Source organism: Pongo pygmaeus, chromosome 21 (assembly GCF_028885625.2).
Source record: "Pongo pygmaeus isolate AG05252 chromosome 21, NHGRI_mPonPyg2-v2.0_pri, whole genome shotgun sequence".
Lineage (NCBI taxonomy): Eukaryota > Metazoa > Chordata > Mammalia > Primates > Hominidae > Pongo > Pongo pygmaeus.
This window is the reverse complement of record NC_072394.2, coordinates 13,184,096-13,203,643: the sequence shown is the minus strand read 5'-3', so window position 1 is coordinate 13,203,643 and position 19,548 is coordinate 13,184,096. Positions and strand designations below refer to the sequence as shown.

Genomic DNA, 19,548 nt, shown 5'->3' with positions numbered 1-19,548 from the left:
GGCAAGAATCTTGCCCTTGTTTGTTTACAACAATGCCAACAGCATGCTGGGTAACATTGTAGACTCTTCCGGTTTTGCCATGGTAACACTTGTGGGGCATTCCTTTTTGAACAGTACCCATTCCCTTGATGTCTACAATATCACCTTTCTTATAGATTCGCATATACGTGAAGGAACAACTCCATGTTTTCTAAAAGTCCTAGAGAACATATATTGGGTGCCTCTCCTCTTTCCCTTTGTGTTCATCATTTTGGCGAATTACTGGAAGATGGGGGTTCTGGCCAAAAGGCTGTATATCTTATATATGTATGTATATCCAATACTTGAAATAATTTTTGTTACAAACAGCTAGTGTCATCAAATGCTAATTCACAGAATGTGGCCTGAATTTTATTTTACTGATACCATTTATCTTAAAATAACTCTTCTGATATCCACTTAGAGCATCTCCAAACTGTATTAGAACCCAACCCTCAGTACTAGTGGAGCTTGAATTCCTTTCCATGGGTCCCATGTTTTTGGCTTGGATATAGAAACTTCTAAGTGGAGCTACAAAGTGAAAATATGAAGCTGAAATTCAAAAAAGCCCTACAGTCAACTTCTGTGCAACAATACATCAAATAACCTAGTGTTTTCTATGTGGCTGACGATAGGAACTGAAAGTGCTATTAGAACTGAGGACAATTATAATGGCTTTCTGCTTAGACACATCACACCATGATTTAGAACAGAATAAGGAAGGGAAATAAATCTAAAACAGAATAAGAAAAAAAAGAATGTTATCCCCTCTCTCAAAACAAAGTGTGAATGGAGGGCATGGAGTATATTTAGTTTTAGTTAATGCTATAACAAAATACCGTAGACTGGTGGTTTATCAACAACAAATTTATTTCTCACAATTCTGGAGGCTGGGAAGTCCAAGATCAAGGTGCTTACAGATTTGTTTTCTGGTGAGGACCCACTTTCTGGTTCGTGGATGTTTGTCTTCTCCCTTTCACATGGCAGAAGGGGTGATGGAGCTCTCTGGGTCTCTTTTTATAAGGGCACTAATCCCATTCATGAGGGCTCTTACTCTCCTGACCTATCACTTCCCAAAGGCCCCACCTCCAAATACCATCATATTGGAAATGAGATTTCAACATTAGAATTTTGGGGGCACACAAACATTCAGTCTACTGCAGACATTAAATAAGAATCTAGGGTAAATTCTAACAAAGAATACATTGGAGTTACAGAGTAAAACAGACTTTAAGAAAGAAGGAACAGTGAAAATATTCTTTAGGATGAAAATGATAATATTTATGTACTGAAAATATATCCTTGACAGTAGTCATTGGGTTTGAAGTAAGTATGGTAGCATAATCTCCTAAAAGAACATTTCTGATATAAAAAGGAATTAATATTGTGCGGAAAAGGCATGTTCCACTCTCCCCCAGTCATACCCCAAGTTTGCACTCCTTTGCTATTCCTGCCTTTAACCACTTCTAATTTCTTTTCAATGAAACCACTGAGAAAGTAGAAAACAGAAATGGTGGTAGTGAACCAGATATAAAAAAAACTTCCAATGAAGAACTTAATAAATAACTTCATAAAGAACATTTTTATACTCTAGCCATTATCATAGTACTTGGTAAATACGAGTATGTTGGCATCTTTTTCCTTGACCCATCAGAAGTCTTGAAAGATGTGGTCCTCCGGAGTTTCAAAGTGTTTTATTTATTGAAGAGTGAATTTCACTACTAACCTTATTTCTTTCATATTCCACTGGCTGTTTTACCAATATAAATTTAGTCTTCATAAATAAAAAAAATGTTTTCATAGCAGCAAGTCTAAATCCATTATTGTGAAGTTTGCTTTCAAGGAGATTTGATGTTCCATCATGAATTAAATTATCTGCTCCCAAAGTAACTTCATTTGGAAAATGTCAATAAAGTTCATAGCTCTCTATTAAAATTCAAGCCACTCTGTCATGTAAATACAGTTAGATGGTGAAATCTCACCACCTTCATGGCAGTCATCAAAAACCTTTAAAAAAAGAAAAAAAAATTATATTCAAATTAAAGTTTTAAAATATCTAAGACTCAACCACTTATTTAAAGCAAGATTAAAAACAAAACTTTCAAACTGAAAGGGACTGGGACTGTATTTAAGAACATATTATGGCTGGACACGGTGGCTCTCGCCTGTAATCCCAGCATTTTGGGAGGCCGAGGTGGGCGGATCACAAGGTCAAGAAATCAAGACCATCCTGGCTAACATTGTGAAACCCCGTCTCTACTAAGAATACAAAAATTAGCTGAGCGTGGTGGCAGGCGCCTGTAATCCCAGCTACTCGGGAGGCTGAGGCAGGAGAATTGCTTGAACCCGGGAGGCGGAGGTTGTAGTGAGCCGAGATGGCACCGCTGCACTCCAGCCTGGGCGACAGCAAGACTCCATCTCGAGGGGCGGGGAACACACTATAATAATAGGGCCTGCTCTGTGATCCTCAAGTTAGGAGTCGTAGAGAGGCTTTTTTTACTGTGGCATTAAGATGACCATGCTCACCTGTCCGCTGGACAAAAGGCTATCACCAGGTAACACAGGAATACAGGCAGGGAGACCTATACATATGAATGACTTAATTTTGATTAACCGAATGTTTCATGTTTAGCTACGTTTTTGTGAAGGGTGCAAAACAGAATTCCTAATATGTTAGCCTTTTGTCTAGGGATTGAAACCACGGCATACAGAGCTTAGGCATACAGACAAAGGCTGGTATAATGAAATAAAACACACACAGGCTCATGACTATAAATGCCATGAGAACTGGGACAGTGTCTCTTGCTTTCTCTTGTATCCTTAGTGCCTAGAGCATAGAGTTGGCACTTACAATATTTGGGAACGAATGAAGGAGGAGTGCTGGGGCATGCTGCAGGGGAAAGACATGATCTCTGGGTTTGAATCCCGGTTACTTCTAAGCCGTATGCCCCTATGTCTTCCTAAGCCTAAGCGCCCTCACTTTTAAGGGGAAATAACACCACTAGCTTCAAGAACGTAAGGAGGATTAAATGAGACCACCTATGGAAATCATCAAGGACACATCTGGCCCAAGGTAGGTTCTCAACAAATCTCATTTTCTGCCCTATTTAGGTGAAATGATTAGCCCTCATCAAAAAGGGTCCATTTCAAGGCCAAGAGCAGAAAACGCAAATATCCTTAATGTGGTTGTTCCAAGAAAGAATGTAAAGCAGGGAGCCGGGTACAGGGGCATATGCCTGTAATCTCAGCACTTTGGGAGGCTGAGGGGATCACCTGAGGTCAGGAGTTCAAGACCAGCCTGGCCAACATGGTGAAAACCTGTCTCCACTAAAAATACAAAAAATTAGCTGGGCGTGGTGGCGGGCGCCTATAATCTCAGGTACTCAGGAGGCTGAGGCAGGAGAGTTGCTTGAACCCGGGAGTTGGAGGTTGCAATGAGTCAAGATCACGCCACTGCACTCCAGCCTGGGTGATAGAGTGAGACTCCGTCTCACAAAAAAAAAAAAAAAAAAAAAGTAAAGCAATGATGTGTTCATTAAAGGTCTGTTCATCAAGGTTTCATGGAGGTTTGAATAGCTCTTGTTCAACCCTAAGAGTCTGAGAAAACTGGGGTGTGCTTGCTCTGTTTCTTAATGTGGCACCTGCACCTGGGGTCAGTCAAGTGTAAAGTGAAGCCACTTTAACTCACCGGGCAGAGTCCACAGGGTGCCCGGACCAAACCCGTGGGAGGGATGATTGGATTGACTGCCCTGTACAGTTTCATGTGTCCATCTACACTGCCAACTGTGCCTTCTTTTGCAGCAATAATCGTCATCTCCACTTTTCCATCATAAATGAGCGTATTCAGGATGGTTTCAATGTCTTCCATGGATAACTCTACCTAAAAAAGGGATACATCAGAAAGGACACAAATAGGACAGGGAGACATCCACTTGGAGGGTGTTAAAAACAGTAAAGGGTTGCTGGGTGCGGTGGCTCACGCCTGTAATCCCAGCACTTTGGGAGGCTGAGGCGGGTGGATCACTTGAGGTCAGGAGTTCGAGACCAGCCTGGCCAACATGGCAAAACCCTGTCTCTACTAAAAATACAAAAATTAGCTGGGTATGGTGGCGGGCACTTGTAATACCACCTACTCGGGAGGCTGAGGCAGGAGAATGGCTTGAACCCGGGAGGCGGAGGTTACAGTGAGCTGAGATCGCACTACTGTACTCCACCCTGGGCAACAAGAGCCAAACTCCATCTCAAATAAATAAATAAAACAGTAAAGGGTCATAATTCTGCTGTGAAATGGGAGAAACATTATGCTGGGGTGGAGTAATTTAAAGCACTAAGAGGAGGAACAATAGTCCAAGTTAGCACAAACCACTGAGATGCCAGGGACAGAACTCCAAGCTCATGCTGAGTTTGACACTTTCTGGTATCTTTACTTCCTAAGTAAAATCTAGAAATCATAAAAATAACATTTCTTTAGCAGGAATTTATTGGAGATTTATAAAATGCTTGAGCAGAAAGGCACTTTAGACATCAAATAGTCCAAGTTCCTAGTTTTTATGAGAAATCTGAGGCCCAGGAAATTAAAGTGACGTGTCCAAATGGCCACTTTGATTTCTTCACTGTGAAAAGCATCAGTGTCCTTAAAAAAAGAATTTCAAAAGGCTAGGGTACAGTGGCACTTTGGGAGGCCAATGCAGGAGGATCACTTGAGTCCAGAAATTCAAAACCGGCCTGGGCAACAAAATGAGACCTATCTCCAAAAAAAAAAAAAAAAAAAAAAAAGCACCAGTGTCCCAAGCTGAGTATCAGTTCAGACAATGCCCAATGGGGCAGTGACTGCCTTTGCCTAAGATACAGGACAGTATTTTCCCAAAGTGGATTCTGCAGAATGTTCGTAGCTACCATCTCAAAAAAAAAAACAATCTGGGTCAAATACATGTTTGGAAAACATTGTATATGACAAAGAATAAGTTTTAAAAATAAGATGAAATTCAGTTCTGACCTTACTGATTCCCAATTCACAGATATATTTCCACACTTCATGTGATGAGGCAAATGAACTATTTCTTTGTATCATTGGGTTCTGTTTGCTTTCTCGCGCTGTTTCTGCCTATAAGGATTGAAACATAAGAGATGTAAGTAAGAATATTGGTGTGTTTTCTGAATACACTTTATACTGAGTCAAACCAACAGCAGAACATATTTAGTTTAGTAAAAATTCCCAATTTCAGGTTTTTAATTCCTATAAAATATGAGAAATAGATTAAAATCCTTTGTGAAAAACTTTTTACAAGAGGGTTTGCAGTGATGTTTCCTCAATCATACCTCACCTTGGACTGTAGGAATTTAAAACACTGTTGGTTAAGCACCTCTACAAATTCAGATTCAAAATCCTGGTCACTGTACCAGGCTCCACCAGTCACAGACCGGTCTGGCTGCAGGTTATAGAGCATATACACCTTCTTTTTTGAGGCCTAGGAAAGAACATGCACAGTTCATGTGTTTATAAGATAACAATTTCCAAAAACAGAAAGAAAAACACCTATATTTTGGAACAGTTTAAGATGTACAAAATTATTGCAAAGATAGTACACAGAGCTCCTATATACTCCATGCTGTTTCCCCTATTTTTAACATCTTGGATTAGTGTGGTACACTTGTCACAATTAATGAACTAATATTGATAAATCATTACTAACTAAATGCCATACTTTATTCAGATTTCATTAGTCCTAATGTTCCTTTTCTGCTCCAGGATTCCATCCAGGACATCATACTACATTTAGTCATCTCTCTCAGGCTTCTTTTAGTTGTGACAGTTTCTCAAACACCATATTTCTATCACTATGGACTCATGAGTATTTATTTTATACTTTGATTTACATTCAAATACTTCATTGTTATTCCCACACTGGAAGCTTTGGAATGCTTTGGGCATTGGAAGCTTTTCACTTGGTTCCTGTATCCCTTTGATATGCTCCCATCGTGTGTGTGTGTGTATTTTAGCACTTTTTTTTTTTTTTCTTTTGGAGACAGGGTCTTGCTCTGTTGCCCAGGCTGGCGTGCAGTGGTGCAATCTTGGTTCACTGCAACCTCTGCCTCCTGGGTTCGAGTGATTCTCCTGCCTCAGCCTCCCGAGTAGCTGGGACTATAGGCACGCGCCACCATGCCCAGCTAATTTTTGTATTTTTAGTAGAGACGGGGGTGTCACCATGTTGGCCAGGATGGTCTCGATCTCTTGACCTCGTAATCCCCCCGCCTCGGCCTCTCAAAGTGCTGGGATTACAGGCATGAGTCCCCGTGTCCAGCTATTGTAGCACTTTCTTACTTTTTAGCACTACAAGATGTCAAGAGCATTTTCTTTTCTTTTTTTTTTTTTTTTGAGACGGAGTTTCGCTCTTGTTGCCAGGCTGGAGTGCAATGGCGCACGACCTCAGCTTACTGCAACCTCCACCTCTCAGGTTCAAGCGATTCTCCTGTCTCAGCCTCCCAAGTAGCTGGGATTACAGGCGCCCGTCACCACGCCCAGCTAATTTTTTTGTATTTTTAGTAGAGATGGGGTTTCACCATGTTGGCCAAGCTGGTCTCTAATTGCTGATCTCAGGTGATCCACCCTCCTTGGCCTCCCATAGTGCTGGAATTACAGGCATGAGCCACCGGGCCCAGCCATCAGGAGCATTTTCTATGTGTTCATATTATTGCATGACAGCATTAGAAACCACGACTTGGGCACTAGATGTGTTCATTGCCATCGGGATGCCATCACTTCTAGGCCTTCTCAGTTGGCAGCATGAGATTTATGTGTGCATATTAACCCTTGTATATATACATAGCTATACTCAATATTTCTAAACATAACCATCTATATTATTTATATTAAATTACACAAGAGTCCATACTGATATTTTCAAGTTTAATCCATTACTACATGGATCATTCTAACTTTCCTTGTTTGTCTGTAACTGCTCACTCCAACACTGAGGAACCCAAATTTCACTGGGTTGTAAACATGAAGAATTTGGGCCAGGCATGGTGGCTTATGCCTATAATCCCAGCACTTTGGGAGGCTGAGGTGGGCAGATCTTTAAGTCTAGGAGTTCAAGACAGGCCTGGGCAACATAGTAAAACCCTGTCTCTACAAAAATACAAAAATTAGCTGAGCATGGTGGCATGTGCCTATAGTCCCAGCTACTTGGAAGGCTGTGGTGGGAGGATGGCTTAAGCCCAGGAGGTTGATGCTGCAGTGAGCTGTGATCATGCCACCGCACTCCAGTCTGCATGACAGAGCCAGACCATGTCTCAAAAAAAAAAAAAAAAAAAAAATTTGGCTAGACTTTGTCCCTTTTTCCTAGGAAGTAACTTCTACATCTTTGGAATTTCCCAATAGGCCTTGTTATTCATGGTGAATCCCTTAGATCACACCTGGGTTTATGCTAACAAGGTGACTCCTGATAGGACCCTAAATAGTTTCAGGATAGGAGCTGTCCATGCTGGAAAGACCAACCACATGATTAGAGGGTTGGGGCTGTGGGCCATGTGACATCAGTCCAATCTCTTGGGAGGAGAGAGGAGCTGGAGATTGAATTCACTCACATGACCAAGGATTCAATCAATCATGCCTGTATAATGAAACCCTAATAAAAACTTTGGACAGCAAAGCTTGGGTGGGCTTCCAAATTTGGTTAATGCTTCTGTCATACAAAATAATTTCACCACCCTAGGAATATTTCTCATGCTTCACCTATTCAACCTTCCCTACCATCCCTGCCCTCACCCCTGATCTTTTTAGTCTGTCTAATTTTGCCTTTTCCAATATGTCATATAGTTGTAATCATATAGTATGTAGCCTTTTCGGACTGGCTTCTTTTACTTAGCAATATGCATTTAAGATTTACTCATATCTTTTCATGATAGCTTATTTCTTTTTATAACTGAATACTATTCTGGTTTGTTTATCCATTCACCTATTGAAGGATACCTTGGTTGCTTCCAGTTTTTGATTATGAATAAAGCTGCTGATTACGAATAAAGCTGCTATAAATATTCATGTAGTTATGTGGACATAAGTTTTCAAATCAGTTGGGTAAATACTTAAGAGCTTGACCTTTGGATGATATGGTAAGACTCTGTTTAGTTTTGTAAAAAACTGCCCAGTTTTTTTTACCAAGGGACTGTACCATTTTGCATTCTTAGCAATGTATGAGTGTTTGTCTTGGTCTGTATCTTGTCAGCATACGGTATTACCAATTTTTAGATTTTAGCTATTCTAATAGGTGTGTAGTGGTATCTCACTACACTAAATTTTATTTTAATTTGCAGTTCTCTAATGAAAAATAATGTAGAGCATCTTTTCATATGCTTATCTGCCATCTGTATGTCTTCTTTGGTGAGGTTCAGTCTTTTGCTCATTTTTAGTTGGATTATTTGTTTTTTTTTTTTTTTTTTTTTTGGGAAAGAGTTTCGCTTTTGTTGCCCAGGCTGGAGTGCAATGGTGAATCTTGCTCACTGCAACCTCTGCCTCCCGGGTTCAAGCAATTCTCCTGCCTCAGCCTCCCAAGTAGCTGGGATTACAGACATGTGCCACCACGCCTGGATAATTTCGTATTTTTAGTAGAGACAGGGTTTCACCATGTTGGTAAGGCTGGTCTTGAACTCCTGACCTCAGGTGATCTACCCACCTTGGCCTCCCAAAGTGTTGTTTTCTTATTGCTGAATTTTAGGAGTTCTTTGTATATTTTGGAGACAAGTCCTTTATCAAATATGTGATTTGCAAATATCTTTTGGTTTGTAACTTGTCTTTTCATTCTCTTAACGTGTCTTGCAAAGCAGAGGTTTTCAAAAAATTTTGATAAACTCCAACTTATTACCATTTTCTTTCATAGACTACTATTGGAGTTGTAGTCCAAGAATTCATTAACAAAGCCAAGGTCATGTAGATTTTCTATGTTTTCTTCAAAAAGTTTTATAGTTTTGCACTTTACACCGAGATCTAAGATTATTTTAACCCTTAAAAGGACACAGAAGTTCACCAACGGATGAATGAACAAAAGGTGATATACATCTATACAATGGAATTTTAATTGGCAATAAGAAGGAATGAAGCACAATATGGATAAATCTTGAAAACATCATGCTAAGTCAAAGTAGTCATACATAAAAGACTACATATTCTATTATTCCATTTATAGGAACTGTCCAGAATAGGCAAATCTATAATAAAGGCAGAAAATAAATTATTCGTTATTAGGGCCTGTGGAAAGAGAGGCTGGGAAACAAATACTAGTGGCCACATTTGGGGGTGATGAAAATGTTCTAAAATTAGGACAGCAGTGACGGTTGCACAACTCTTAGATTATAGTAAAAACCAGGGACTGTAAATCCAAAGATTTTACACTTTAAAAGGTTGAATGAATTCTCTGGTATGAATGATGAATTATATTTCAGCAAAGCTGTTATTAAACATAAAGATGTAGAAGGAAGACTGACAAAATGAGGCTACATGATAGGGATTTATTATATGATTTTTTCTACCTTTGTATATATTTGAAATTATCCATTAAACAATGTGGAAGGGAAATGCTATTCTGATAAATAAAATCACTAATAAGCATCAAATTCTTATAAGTGATGTTATAATTCTTATAATTCTTGTTTTATTCAAAAATATAAACTTGAAGCAACATATGTAAGTGGATATTTGAGGAAAGGTCTACTCACTGCCACAGACCTAACAGCTCTGAAATTATAAAATTTGAATTATAGCTGTAATTCTTATGAACTGTGTATTGAAGCAAACTTTATTCTAGGGGAATCTCAGTTCCTCTGATGTCTAAATCAGTGAGGTCAGGGGCAGATGTCCCCGAGGGAGCCAGCTCTGGAGCAGGGGTGGGGCAGGATGAGGAGCAGGAAAAACACACGTGTACTAGAAGAGAAGCTCCACCAAGGCAGGGATCTTTCTACGACTTGTTCATTAATGTATCCCAAGCACTCAGAACAGTGTCTGGCACACAGCAAACACTCTTTGTTGAAGGAGAAAGCTAATATGTCGGGATAAAGTAAATTATCTTACACACCACAAAATCTAGGAAAAATGTTCACAGTTTCAAAGATTCTTCACTGAAGACAGTAAAGTAGTTTTAGATTTTTGAGTGGGTGACACACCAAGAACTAACTGTGCAGGGACAAGTCTAAGCAGTATCTCCAAACCAATCCAACATGAGCTAAAATTTTAAGTCTTTTTTGACCAGCTGTTCTAAATCATGACATAACTTCAAGAATAAAAACTTGAAGCAACATATGTAAGTGGGTATTTGAAGAAAGGACTACTCACTGCTACAGACTTAACAGCTTTGATAAGCTTTTTACTTTCCAGATTCTTCAGAATTTTGTTGATTTCTGTTAATGGCAAATTACTTTTATAGCGGATATCTCTGCTCCATATTCCTATGAGAAAGTAAAGTAAAATAAATTGAACTCTGGTTTTCATGGATTTTTAATGTTATTCCTCTAACTTGTATCTCATTCTAAAGCTAGCAGTATAAAGCTAACAGTAAAAATGAAATGACTTAGAGGTAAGAACGTTGGCTAAAGTAGCAAAAATATGCTAAACAATAAATAAGTGTAATGCTTTGTAAGACTTATTATAATGATTTGTAATTTCTAACTAGAAATTTCTTGGAATCCCAGTGTGGCAAACTTTTAAAAAATTTATGGAAAGGGCTGGGCATGGTGGCTCATGCCTGTAATCCCAGCACTTAGGGAGGCCGAGGCAGGTGGGTCACCTGAGCTCAGGAGTTTGAGACCAGCCTGGCCAACATGGTGAAACTCTGTCCCTACTAAAAATACAAAAATAATTAGCCGGGCCTGGTGGCGTGCACCTGTAGTCCTAGCTACTCGGGAGGCTGAGGCACGAGATTCGTTTGAACCCAGGAGGCAGAGGTTGCACTGAGCCGAGATCACGCCACTGCACTCCAGCCTGGGCAATACAGCAAGACTCCATCTCAAAAAAAAAGAAAAAAAAATTATGAAAAGGACGTTTTTATAATGGAAGGAAAAATCATGGATGCAATGGAATTTTATCATCTGTACCCTTATCTCTGTTTTCTGATATTTTCATTTTAGATTGTAAACGTGAAATACAAACTTAGATTTGGGTCAAGGTCAACTGCCATCCTCAAGTGGGACAAAAACACTCTTTAGATGAGTGTCTGCATGCATGTAATCCATTATTTATACAACATTGTATTTGTGAGATGGAAAAGGAAGCCTAGGGTTCTTATGGCTGCTAAAAGCCTTGTGTGAGAAGCAATGATTTCTTTTTCAAAGAAGGAAATAAGTGTTATATATGGAAAGGGAATGTATGTAAATATTTTGCTTTATTTTCTTCCCAATGTAATGGCATATGAGATAGGAAGATTAAAAAAATATGCAGAATGGCTTTCTCATAGGACTATTTTTAAAAATGTTAATTTTAATAAATATAAGAATTAGTTATGTAATTTCAGATTACATCTCAATTTTTCCAGCTAATATCAATGACTCAAATAGATCCCAAATTATTTTAACTTAGGATTGCAATTTAGATACAGTTCTTCAAGGGGGTAGAAGAGGAACTATAGCTGCTGAGGGACATCTGTTAAGACACTACTACACCACACCAGCTTTCCTGTTGGTCCTTGCAAAAACGAGAGGTGTCAGCATCCACAATTTATAGAAAAGATAAAGGAACTGAAGCTCACAAAGTTTAAGTAACTTGTCCATGGTCATATAGCTAGAAGGCACAGATTTAAAAAAAAAAGAAACTTAAATTTTATTTATTTTGAATAGATAATACATTCATGTGACTCAGAATTCAGAAGTCTTTTTCCATCCCTGGCCACAGCCCTCTAGTTCTTGTCTCTTTCAAGGCAACAATGGCCTTACTCTTGGGTGTCCTTCAAGCACATGCATGTTATATTTGTATGTTCTATTCCCTTCCTCAGTATACTCTGTCCACTGAGTTCTACCCTGGGAAGCTGAGATCTGGGTCCCTATATCTAGTTCCAAAGACAACGTTTTCTTCTGCTTCATCTTCCACATGCTTACCTTTATTTCCTGCATCCTCTATGATTTGATATACTAGTTTTTCTTGGTTATCGGATCCCTTCATTTTACTGTAGCGGAATAAAGTAAAATTAGTAAGGTAAAGACTATAGGATAATCTAATAATCTACATCACTACTTAAACAAAATTAGCAGACAAGGTCACCACAGTGACATATTTACCAAAAGAAAGGCTTACCTTAAAAAGAATGAGACAGAGCTGTGTGTACCAACATGAAAAGATGTCCAAGATACAGTAAGTGAAAAAAACAAGTTGCAAAACAGAATGGATAGCATGATTCCATTTTTGTTAAAAAAAAAAGAGAAAGATTATATATAAATATATAATCATCTATGTGTATTTATATATAGCTAGAAGAAAGGATATATACTAAATTATTAAGAGCAGTTACCTCTGGGAAATGGAATATATCATAGGAGGCAGGGATGATACACAGGACAGGTTTATGTAATTTTGTATTAGCTTTATTCCCAACACATGCTTTTGCAATAATAAACATTTTTTTAAAATTAAAAAAAAAGTACTTACCCAGCATTCTGAGAGTCCTTTATTCTATATAAAAGGCCCGTATTGCTCCTTAAGAGATCCAACTGACCCTAGTTTTTAAGACAGTAGAAAACAGGAGTCAGTTATTTTGGAGATATATTAAATCAAATGACAAATATTGATGCATTCTTTTAACATTCTTAATTTTTCAAAACCTGCTCTTTAATCTCAAAATTTTTCAAAATATCACTAACAATTTCCTGTAGGCTAGATCTTGGCTTGGTTATATGATCAAAGCATAAAGAATTTTTAAAAAGCAGCTTGAGAATAACAATCTATATTAAAAATCAATATAAATCCAAATTACATATATAAAATAAAATATAATTTATATAAATAAAAAGTTGAAATAAAGACTAAATAGGCATATTCTGTTGCACAGTGAAAAATAAAATTTATAAAGTTAATGGCTGGGCGTGGTGGCTCACACCTGTAATCTCAGCACTTTGGGAGGACAAAGCATGTGGTCCATTTGAGGTCAAGAGTTTGAGACCAGCCTGGCTAACATGGCGAAACCCTGTCTCTACTAAAAATACAAAAATTAGCCAGGTGCAGTGGCATGCGCCTGTAGTCCTGGCTACATGGGAGGCTGAGCTGAGATTGCATCACTGCACTCCAGCCTGGGTGACAGAGCAAGACTCCATCTTGAAAAGCAAAAAACAAAACAAAAAACAAAAAAAATTAATAGTGACATTTACTGAAGTCAGCCAATGAATAAAAGGACTAGAGTAGTATTGTTTTTATATAGCAAATCAAAAGTAAAATGAAGTATGTCTGTCATGCTCCTGAATTTCCTTGGGTCCGAACTTAACAGAACCCAGATAATTATACCACTAGGCTCTGGAAGTACTGGAAAGCCACAGTTGAGAGGAATGCTATTCCCTTGTTTATTTATTTATTTATTTATTTAGAGACAGAGTCTCACTCTGTCACCCAGGCTGGTGTGCTATGGCACAATCTCAGCTCACTGCAACCTCTGCCTCCCAGGTTCATGTGATTCTTGTGCCTCAGCCTCCCAAGTAGCTAGCATTACAGGTGTATGCCACCATGCCACACTGATTTTTGTATTTTAGTAGAGATAGGGTTATGCCATGTTGGCCAGGCTGATCTTGAACTCCTGGCCTCAAGTGATCCACCTACCTCGGCCTCCCAAAGTGCTGGGATTGCTAGCATGAGCCACTGTGCCCGGCCCATTCCCTTGTTTTAAAACAAGACACTCATGACTTGGAAATGGATTTACATACTGAATGAACAGTGACACACTCCTTCTGTTCCCTGACCCCACGAAGTGGCAAAGTAGGACTACAAGGCCCAATCCAGAGGCTCTGGGTCATTTATCCAGCTTATGAATATTTACTGAATACTTGTACTGTGCCAGGTGTTATGATAGGTGTTTGGGGGAACAACATTAATTCTAAAAGGGAAACACACAGCTGATTTCAATACCCATCTGGTTGGCATTAAGATAGAGGTAAGTAAAGCCACCCTGAACTCCCAGATTGGGTACTCGGAGAACAGTCTGTGGCCCAACCTGGGGGGGTTCAGTGACTTCCTAGAGACAATGGCAGAGTTGAGTCCTAATGGGTTAGTCATCTGTAAAGAATAAGAAGAACCTTCTAAGCAGGGGAACAACATGAGTCCTGAGGCATGAAACAGCATGATGTGGCTGGAAACCAAAAACAATCTGCTCCTCCTGAAACCTAACTTTTGAAGTAGAGTGGTGGAGATGAGGCTGGTGAGCAATGCAGGGACTCAGTGTGGTAAACCCAGGAGTTTGAACTTGAATCTCCAGTATAAACAAATTGTAGGTGGTAGAGTGCCTTGGTCAGACCTGCATTTAAGACAGATCAGGGGCCAGGCGCAGTGGCTCATGACTGTAATCCCAAATCAGGCTGGCTTCTCTGAGACAGATGGAGTCATGGAAACCAGTTAAGATGCTACTGCAGCTGTCCAGGTAAAAGCCATGAGCCTGAACATGATGCAGTACCAGGGATAGAAATGGAGGGGGTGTGGACAGCAAATTTAAGAACTGTTTTTAAGAGCTAAAATCAGAAACATTACATGATTTATTAATAATCACTCCCTTTCTTAATATCCTTTGATAGCTCTACTACTGCCTACATACAACCTATAGCCATAGGACTCGCAGTGGGTGGGTGGTGGCAGAGGTGGTAAAAGAGAGGTGCTGAAGATGATTTTCAGTCAGAAGGAAAGAGCTGAGAGGGTGATCAGAGGAAAAAAAGAACTTTTTCCACTGCTACAACCTCCCAGAATCCCTTCCTCTGTCTTTCCTAGAGCTGAAGACCTTAACCACAGTGAAATAACCAGAAATCAGCAACATTCCTTTGTCCTTGGGCTAGAACAGGGGTGAGCAATCTGCTCCATAGCTTGTTTTTATAACCAAAGTTTTGTTGGAACATGGCTGTAGCCATTTGTTTATGTATCATCGTCCATGGCTGCTTCTTGCTAAAATGACAGAGTAGTTGTGACAGAAATCATATGGCTCACAAAGCCTAAAACATATACTGTCTGGCACTTTATAGAAAAAGTTTGCCAACTCCTGAGCTAGAAAATTGATGGGAAAGGTTTAAGAAAAGATTCATCGGACCCCAAATCTCCACATCCAGAGCCCTTGGAAATCCAACAAGGCTAGTAGACTTAAAAAACAAATCAGTCATTCAGATGAGGCCTTGGCGTAGAACTCTTTAACCTAACTGCTACTAAAGCCAAACTGAAATGCTCTTAGGAAAAGGATGTTTTGATGATGAGGGAAAGTAAGGGAGATTTAGCGCATCAGGCACCACTAGGTGGGTTTTTAGACAGTCTTGCTTGTTTGTTTCTGGACAGATGGAGAATGGCTTCACTGATAAATTCCATTGCAATGTCACTGGGGGCTAAGGCTGCACTTCCTCCCCAAAGCCCAACATTCTTCATTCAACTGGACTCATTCTTGCTTCCTGAAATGCTCAGAGTGACAATGTGGAGAATGAAACCCTGATGACTGGGCTCTGTGACAACTCATAGGAAAATCAGGGGGTGGAGGGGGGTGGTATATTTTATAGGAAATGGCCCAACACCAGCAGTAGGAAGCAAACAGAAGGTGAGAACAGACTAGGCCTATGTATGGCAGTGGCAATTAATAAATACAACAGTTATACCATAATACATTTATTTCATTTGTCTTATAATGCATAATTATTTCTTCTTTTTTCAATTCAGGTAGTTTGAGCTGTTTCCTGGTTTAGAGTCTTATCAGTCAAACCTAACACACTTTCTCGTTTTATGACTGCTGTATTAGGATTCTCCAGAGAAAAAGAACCAATAGGATACATCTCCCTCTTGAAAGATTCATCAGAAGGTATTTGCTCTGTGATTATGGAGGCTGAGGAGTCCCATCATCTGCCCTCTGTAAGCTGGAGACCCAGGAAAGTTGGTGTTGGAGATCAAAGGGCTGAGAGCAGAGAGCTGATGGTGTAGATGCCAGTCCAAGTCTGAAGGTCTGAGAACCGGGAGTGCTGAGGGCACAAGAGTCATATCCCAGCTCAAGATTGAATTCAAAGAGTGAATTCAATCTTCCTCTGCCACTTTGTTCTGTTTAGGCCCTGAATGGATTGGATGATGCTCACCCAACTGGACTCATATCTACTTTACTCCGTTCACCAATTCAAAATGCTAACTAACCTCTTTCAGAAACACCCACACAGACACTCCAATAAAATGTTTAACTAGATATCTAGGAATCCTGTATCTTAGTCAAGTTGACATGAAATTAACCATCACAACTACATAATAAAAACCAGTGATAATCAGCATATCAGTAATTATGCAAAATAGTTAGATTCACCTTACCATAGACAACAACCTATTGATGGCTACTGCCCGCTGCTGGGCTTCTATATGAGGCATTTCATTCTGAATTACTTGGTCTGTGATTCCATGAGGGAACTGGTGACATAATTCTATAATCCTAGAAACAAAGATATTAATGTTATCCTTCATGGTTACCTGTTTCAAGAGACAGTGGGGGTAAAAATACAAGTAGAATAGTTTGAAATTGTGCCTTTTTCACATTTGGCAGACAATCTGGGTTTCTGTGATGGTTTTGGATCAAAGCATGTTAGGAATTGAAGAAGATGATTTCTAAATACATGTTTACAGTATTATTGTTATTTAAGAATATTTCTTTTCCTCACTAATAAGAACTTTAAATTAGAGCAAAAGTCTAATGAAATCACAGAAAAAATATTAAAGCTGAGACTTCAGTTTTCTCGGGTGTAATAAGTATGACAAGTCAAGCCATAAATCTGCAAGCAGGAGGCAAATGCAGATGTTTCTGGTGGGAAGCCAAAATTTATTATGACAATTCACCATAATGGGGCCTGTTTTTAGAATTATACCTACCAAACAAAAAAAGTCAAAATCTTCACCTAGTCAACATCAACAAATGTATTATTCCTAACAGTCTGAGAAAGTTGGGTCTTTTAAAACTACGTGATAATCTAAGAGTGGCAGTGCCTCGGTAAAGAATATAAAAGTGGGCCGGGCGCGGTGGCTCACGCCTGTGATCCCAGCACTTTGGGAGGCCGAGGCGGGCGGATCACGAGGTCAGGAGATCGAGACCATCCCAGACAACATGGTGAAACCCCGTCTCTACTAAAACACAAAAAATTAGCTGGGCGTGGTGGCGCGAGCCTGTAGTCCCAGCTACTCGGGAGGCTAAGGCAGGGGAATCGCTTGAACCCGGGAGGCGGAGATTGCAGTGAACCGAGATCGCCCACTGCACTCCAGCCTGGTGACAAAGCGAGACTCCGTCTCAAAAACAAACAAACAAACAAATAAAAATAAAAGTGGCAGAGGCTTTGGGTGTCCTAAAAGTCTTGAGTTCAATACTGCACTGAAACCACCTGGCTTAATGTTACTTCGTAATCACCAACTGCGCCCTAACTCCGCCTAAACGTTTTGTCATAGACGTTCCCTTAGTGACAAGAGCGATCCTGGATCAGAACATCCATTCACAAGTGTTCTACGGGGAAGGAAAGCCGAGGGCTCCTCTCAAAGTACTAGTGGATCGCGTCAAAGTAGGAAGGCAGCGCATCATCACAACTTCCTCAAAAGTATCAGGGCAAAGCCAGCCAGCTACACAAAGTTGCAAGCTGTCAAACCCATTTTGAACTTCTTGAGTTCTGCTCTCCCAGGATGGGAAGGAATAAGTGGGTCCAGAACCCCGCAATCGTTTTCCCGCGTGCTCACCTAACCCGCTCCGGCCACTCCCAAGGGATCCCGGAGAAGGGGTCCAGCTGCCCAAATGACTGGGCGCCTGATGGAGTGCCAAGCCGGAGCCTCACTGGTTTACCTGTTTTCTATTTCGACCGGATCCGCGTCGGGCGGCTGCACCTTCACCTTCACCTCCGCCATGAGGGCGCAGTTCCTGACGCCTGGGGGGAAAGATGCACGGAGCAGCCCGGTAGCAAGCCGGGGAACCTGGAAAACCAGTGGAAGATAGCGCTCCGCCGAGGGCGAGGGGCCTTCTTCCTCGTGTCGCAGCCGGTCCTTCCTTGCCTTTCGGCGGGAGGTGGCCAAGCCGCGCCTGCTCCAGCCCACTTACAGGCGCCGCTACAGCTTCTTATTCTTGTTTTCCAGAATGTCAATGCCCATCGGACGCACAAGCCCGGTTCCTTCATTCTGAGTTGGGAAACCAACTTTTAGCACTTGGCAACTCTGTGAAGGAATATTCTTAGATGCCTAAGGGAAAGCACTGGGAAAGGAACTTCAGGCGGGTACCAGGCTCCCTGCGGAGCGGCAGGGGCCGGTCTAGTTGCTAAGAAGCTGAGTTTTCACCAATCATCTGCCCAGCTCCCAGTGGGCGGGGCGCGGCTCGCAGCGTCTGTGGTAACCCGGGCGGCTGCGAAGGAGGAGGCAAGAGGCGGTAAGAGGCCGGCGACTGGGTTGGGCGCGGCAGAGATGCATTAGGGGTCCCGATCCCGGGCCCCGCGGTTAGAGGAAGAGGAGGGCGGCTAGAGGAGGGGAAGAGCTTCCCTTACTCCAGCCGAAGGATGCAGGTGTCCTTGGCAGCCCCTGATGGGCGGGGACAACCAAACCGGGGTTCCGGATCCGGGCTGCGAGGGGGCGGTCCACGTTGGGAGAGTTGAGGGGTCTGGGGATCCTGTTGACTGCACGTTGCCATTTGGGCCTGGCGGATCTGCCTTTTTTCTTGATTCCCTTTGTGTGGAGCCCACTGGCCACCCCAGCTTCCTAAGGCCAGCTGCCAGTTGACGCTCGCGAATTACTTCCTCTCCTACATATTTTTTATTTAGAATTTTTCAACTATTTTTATTTTATCTGCCTTTCACTTGAATGGAAATGCGACTATGGGCAAGTCTCAAGTCCAGCACACTCCTGTAGGAGCTATTGTTGTGCTGTCAGTATCTGTAGTTTATATTCTTAGCCCTAGATCCGGAACTATCCAACAAGGCATTAAGTTCACCCCTTAAATTTAGGTACCCCATTTTTGAGAATACAGTCTGTGACAAAGCTCAAACTGCAGACATGTTCAGATCAGCATTATTAGAACTGCAACAGGCAAAACTAAAAAGAGACTAGAAATAGCCTAAATGCCCAGCCACAAATGGATAAATAAGTACATGGAGAACTAAATAATACAGTGAGAATGCAAGAAGTAGACTATAAAAATGGAATGAATATGTAGATTATAATTGGGCAAAATCTGTGGATTATTAATGAAATTTGAAAAGGCAATACAGAGATGTAAATGGTTGTTGTGTTAAGGTGAGCGTTTTTTCCCCCTGAAATCTTCTGTGCATTAAAAATTATGACAACCTTCTTCCCCACCCTCACCTCCAAAAAGACCAGTAAGGCTTTCATACTGT

General features: G+C 40.8%; 2 protein-coding genes across 11 annotated transcripts in view; one reads left to right on the top strand and one right to left on the bottom strand.

Moving 5' to 3' along the window:
* Positions 1–870: 870 nt before the first annotated feature.
* Positions 871–18,501, bottom strand: POLR3F (RNA polymerase III subunit F). Of its 2 annotated transcripts, XM_054468171.2 has the most exons (9): positions 18,015–18,456; positions 16,511–16,628; positions 12,644–12,711; positions 12,097–12,164; positions 10,343–10,455; positions 5,343–5,486; positions 5,015–5,122; positions 3,707–3,898; positions 871–2,025 (listed from the first exon to the last, which is right to left on the bottom strand). In XM_054468171.2, exons 1-9 carry the CDS (start codon positions 18,074–18,076, stop codon positions 1,948–1,950), a joined length of 951 nt encoding a protein of 316 aa, XP_054324146.1. In that variant the 5' UTR covers positions 18,077–18,456; the 3' UTR covers positions 871–1,947. The 2 variants fall into 2 exon arrangements, with proteins under 2 accessions (XP_054324146.1, XP_054324147.1); XM_054468172.1 differs by lacking the exon at positions 5,343–5,486 and having other exon boundaries at positions 18,015–18,501.
* DZANK1 (double zinc ribbon and ankyrin repeat domains 1) overlaps positions 17,734–19,548 on the top strand; it is an 84,656-nt gene continuing 82,841 nt past the window's right edge. For 2 of the 9 annotated variants that reach the window (XM_063659398.1, XM_063659396.1), the window contains exon 1: positions 18,525–18,587. The gene's annotated coding sequence lies outside the window, so the exon portion shown is untranslated. Of the gene's footprint in view, positions 19,448–19,548 lie in introns of all 9 variants that reach the window. The other 7 variants (XM_063659400.1, XM_054468168.2, XM_054468167.2 and 4 more) reach the window with 7 other exon arrangements.

What these genes read in the sequence shown, in the direction of transcription:
- POLR3F (XM_054468171.2), bottom strand. Translation starts at nt 18,076, where the DNA reads ATGGCGGAGGTGAAGGTGAAGGTGCAGCCGCCCGACGCGGATCCGGTC. An exon ending in TCAATAGGTTGTTGTCTATG is followed by an intron (nt 12,712 to 16,510) that starts GTAAGGTGAATC and finishes CTTAAAAACTAG; the next exon opens with GGTCAGTTGGATCTCTTAAG. An exon ending in CACCCTGTGGACTCTGCCCG is followed by an intron (nt 2,026 to 3,706) that starts GTGAGTTAAAGT and finishes CTTTTTTTAAAG; the next exon opens with GTTTTTGATGACTGCCATGA.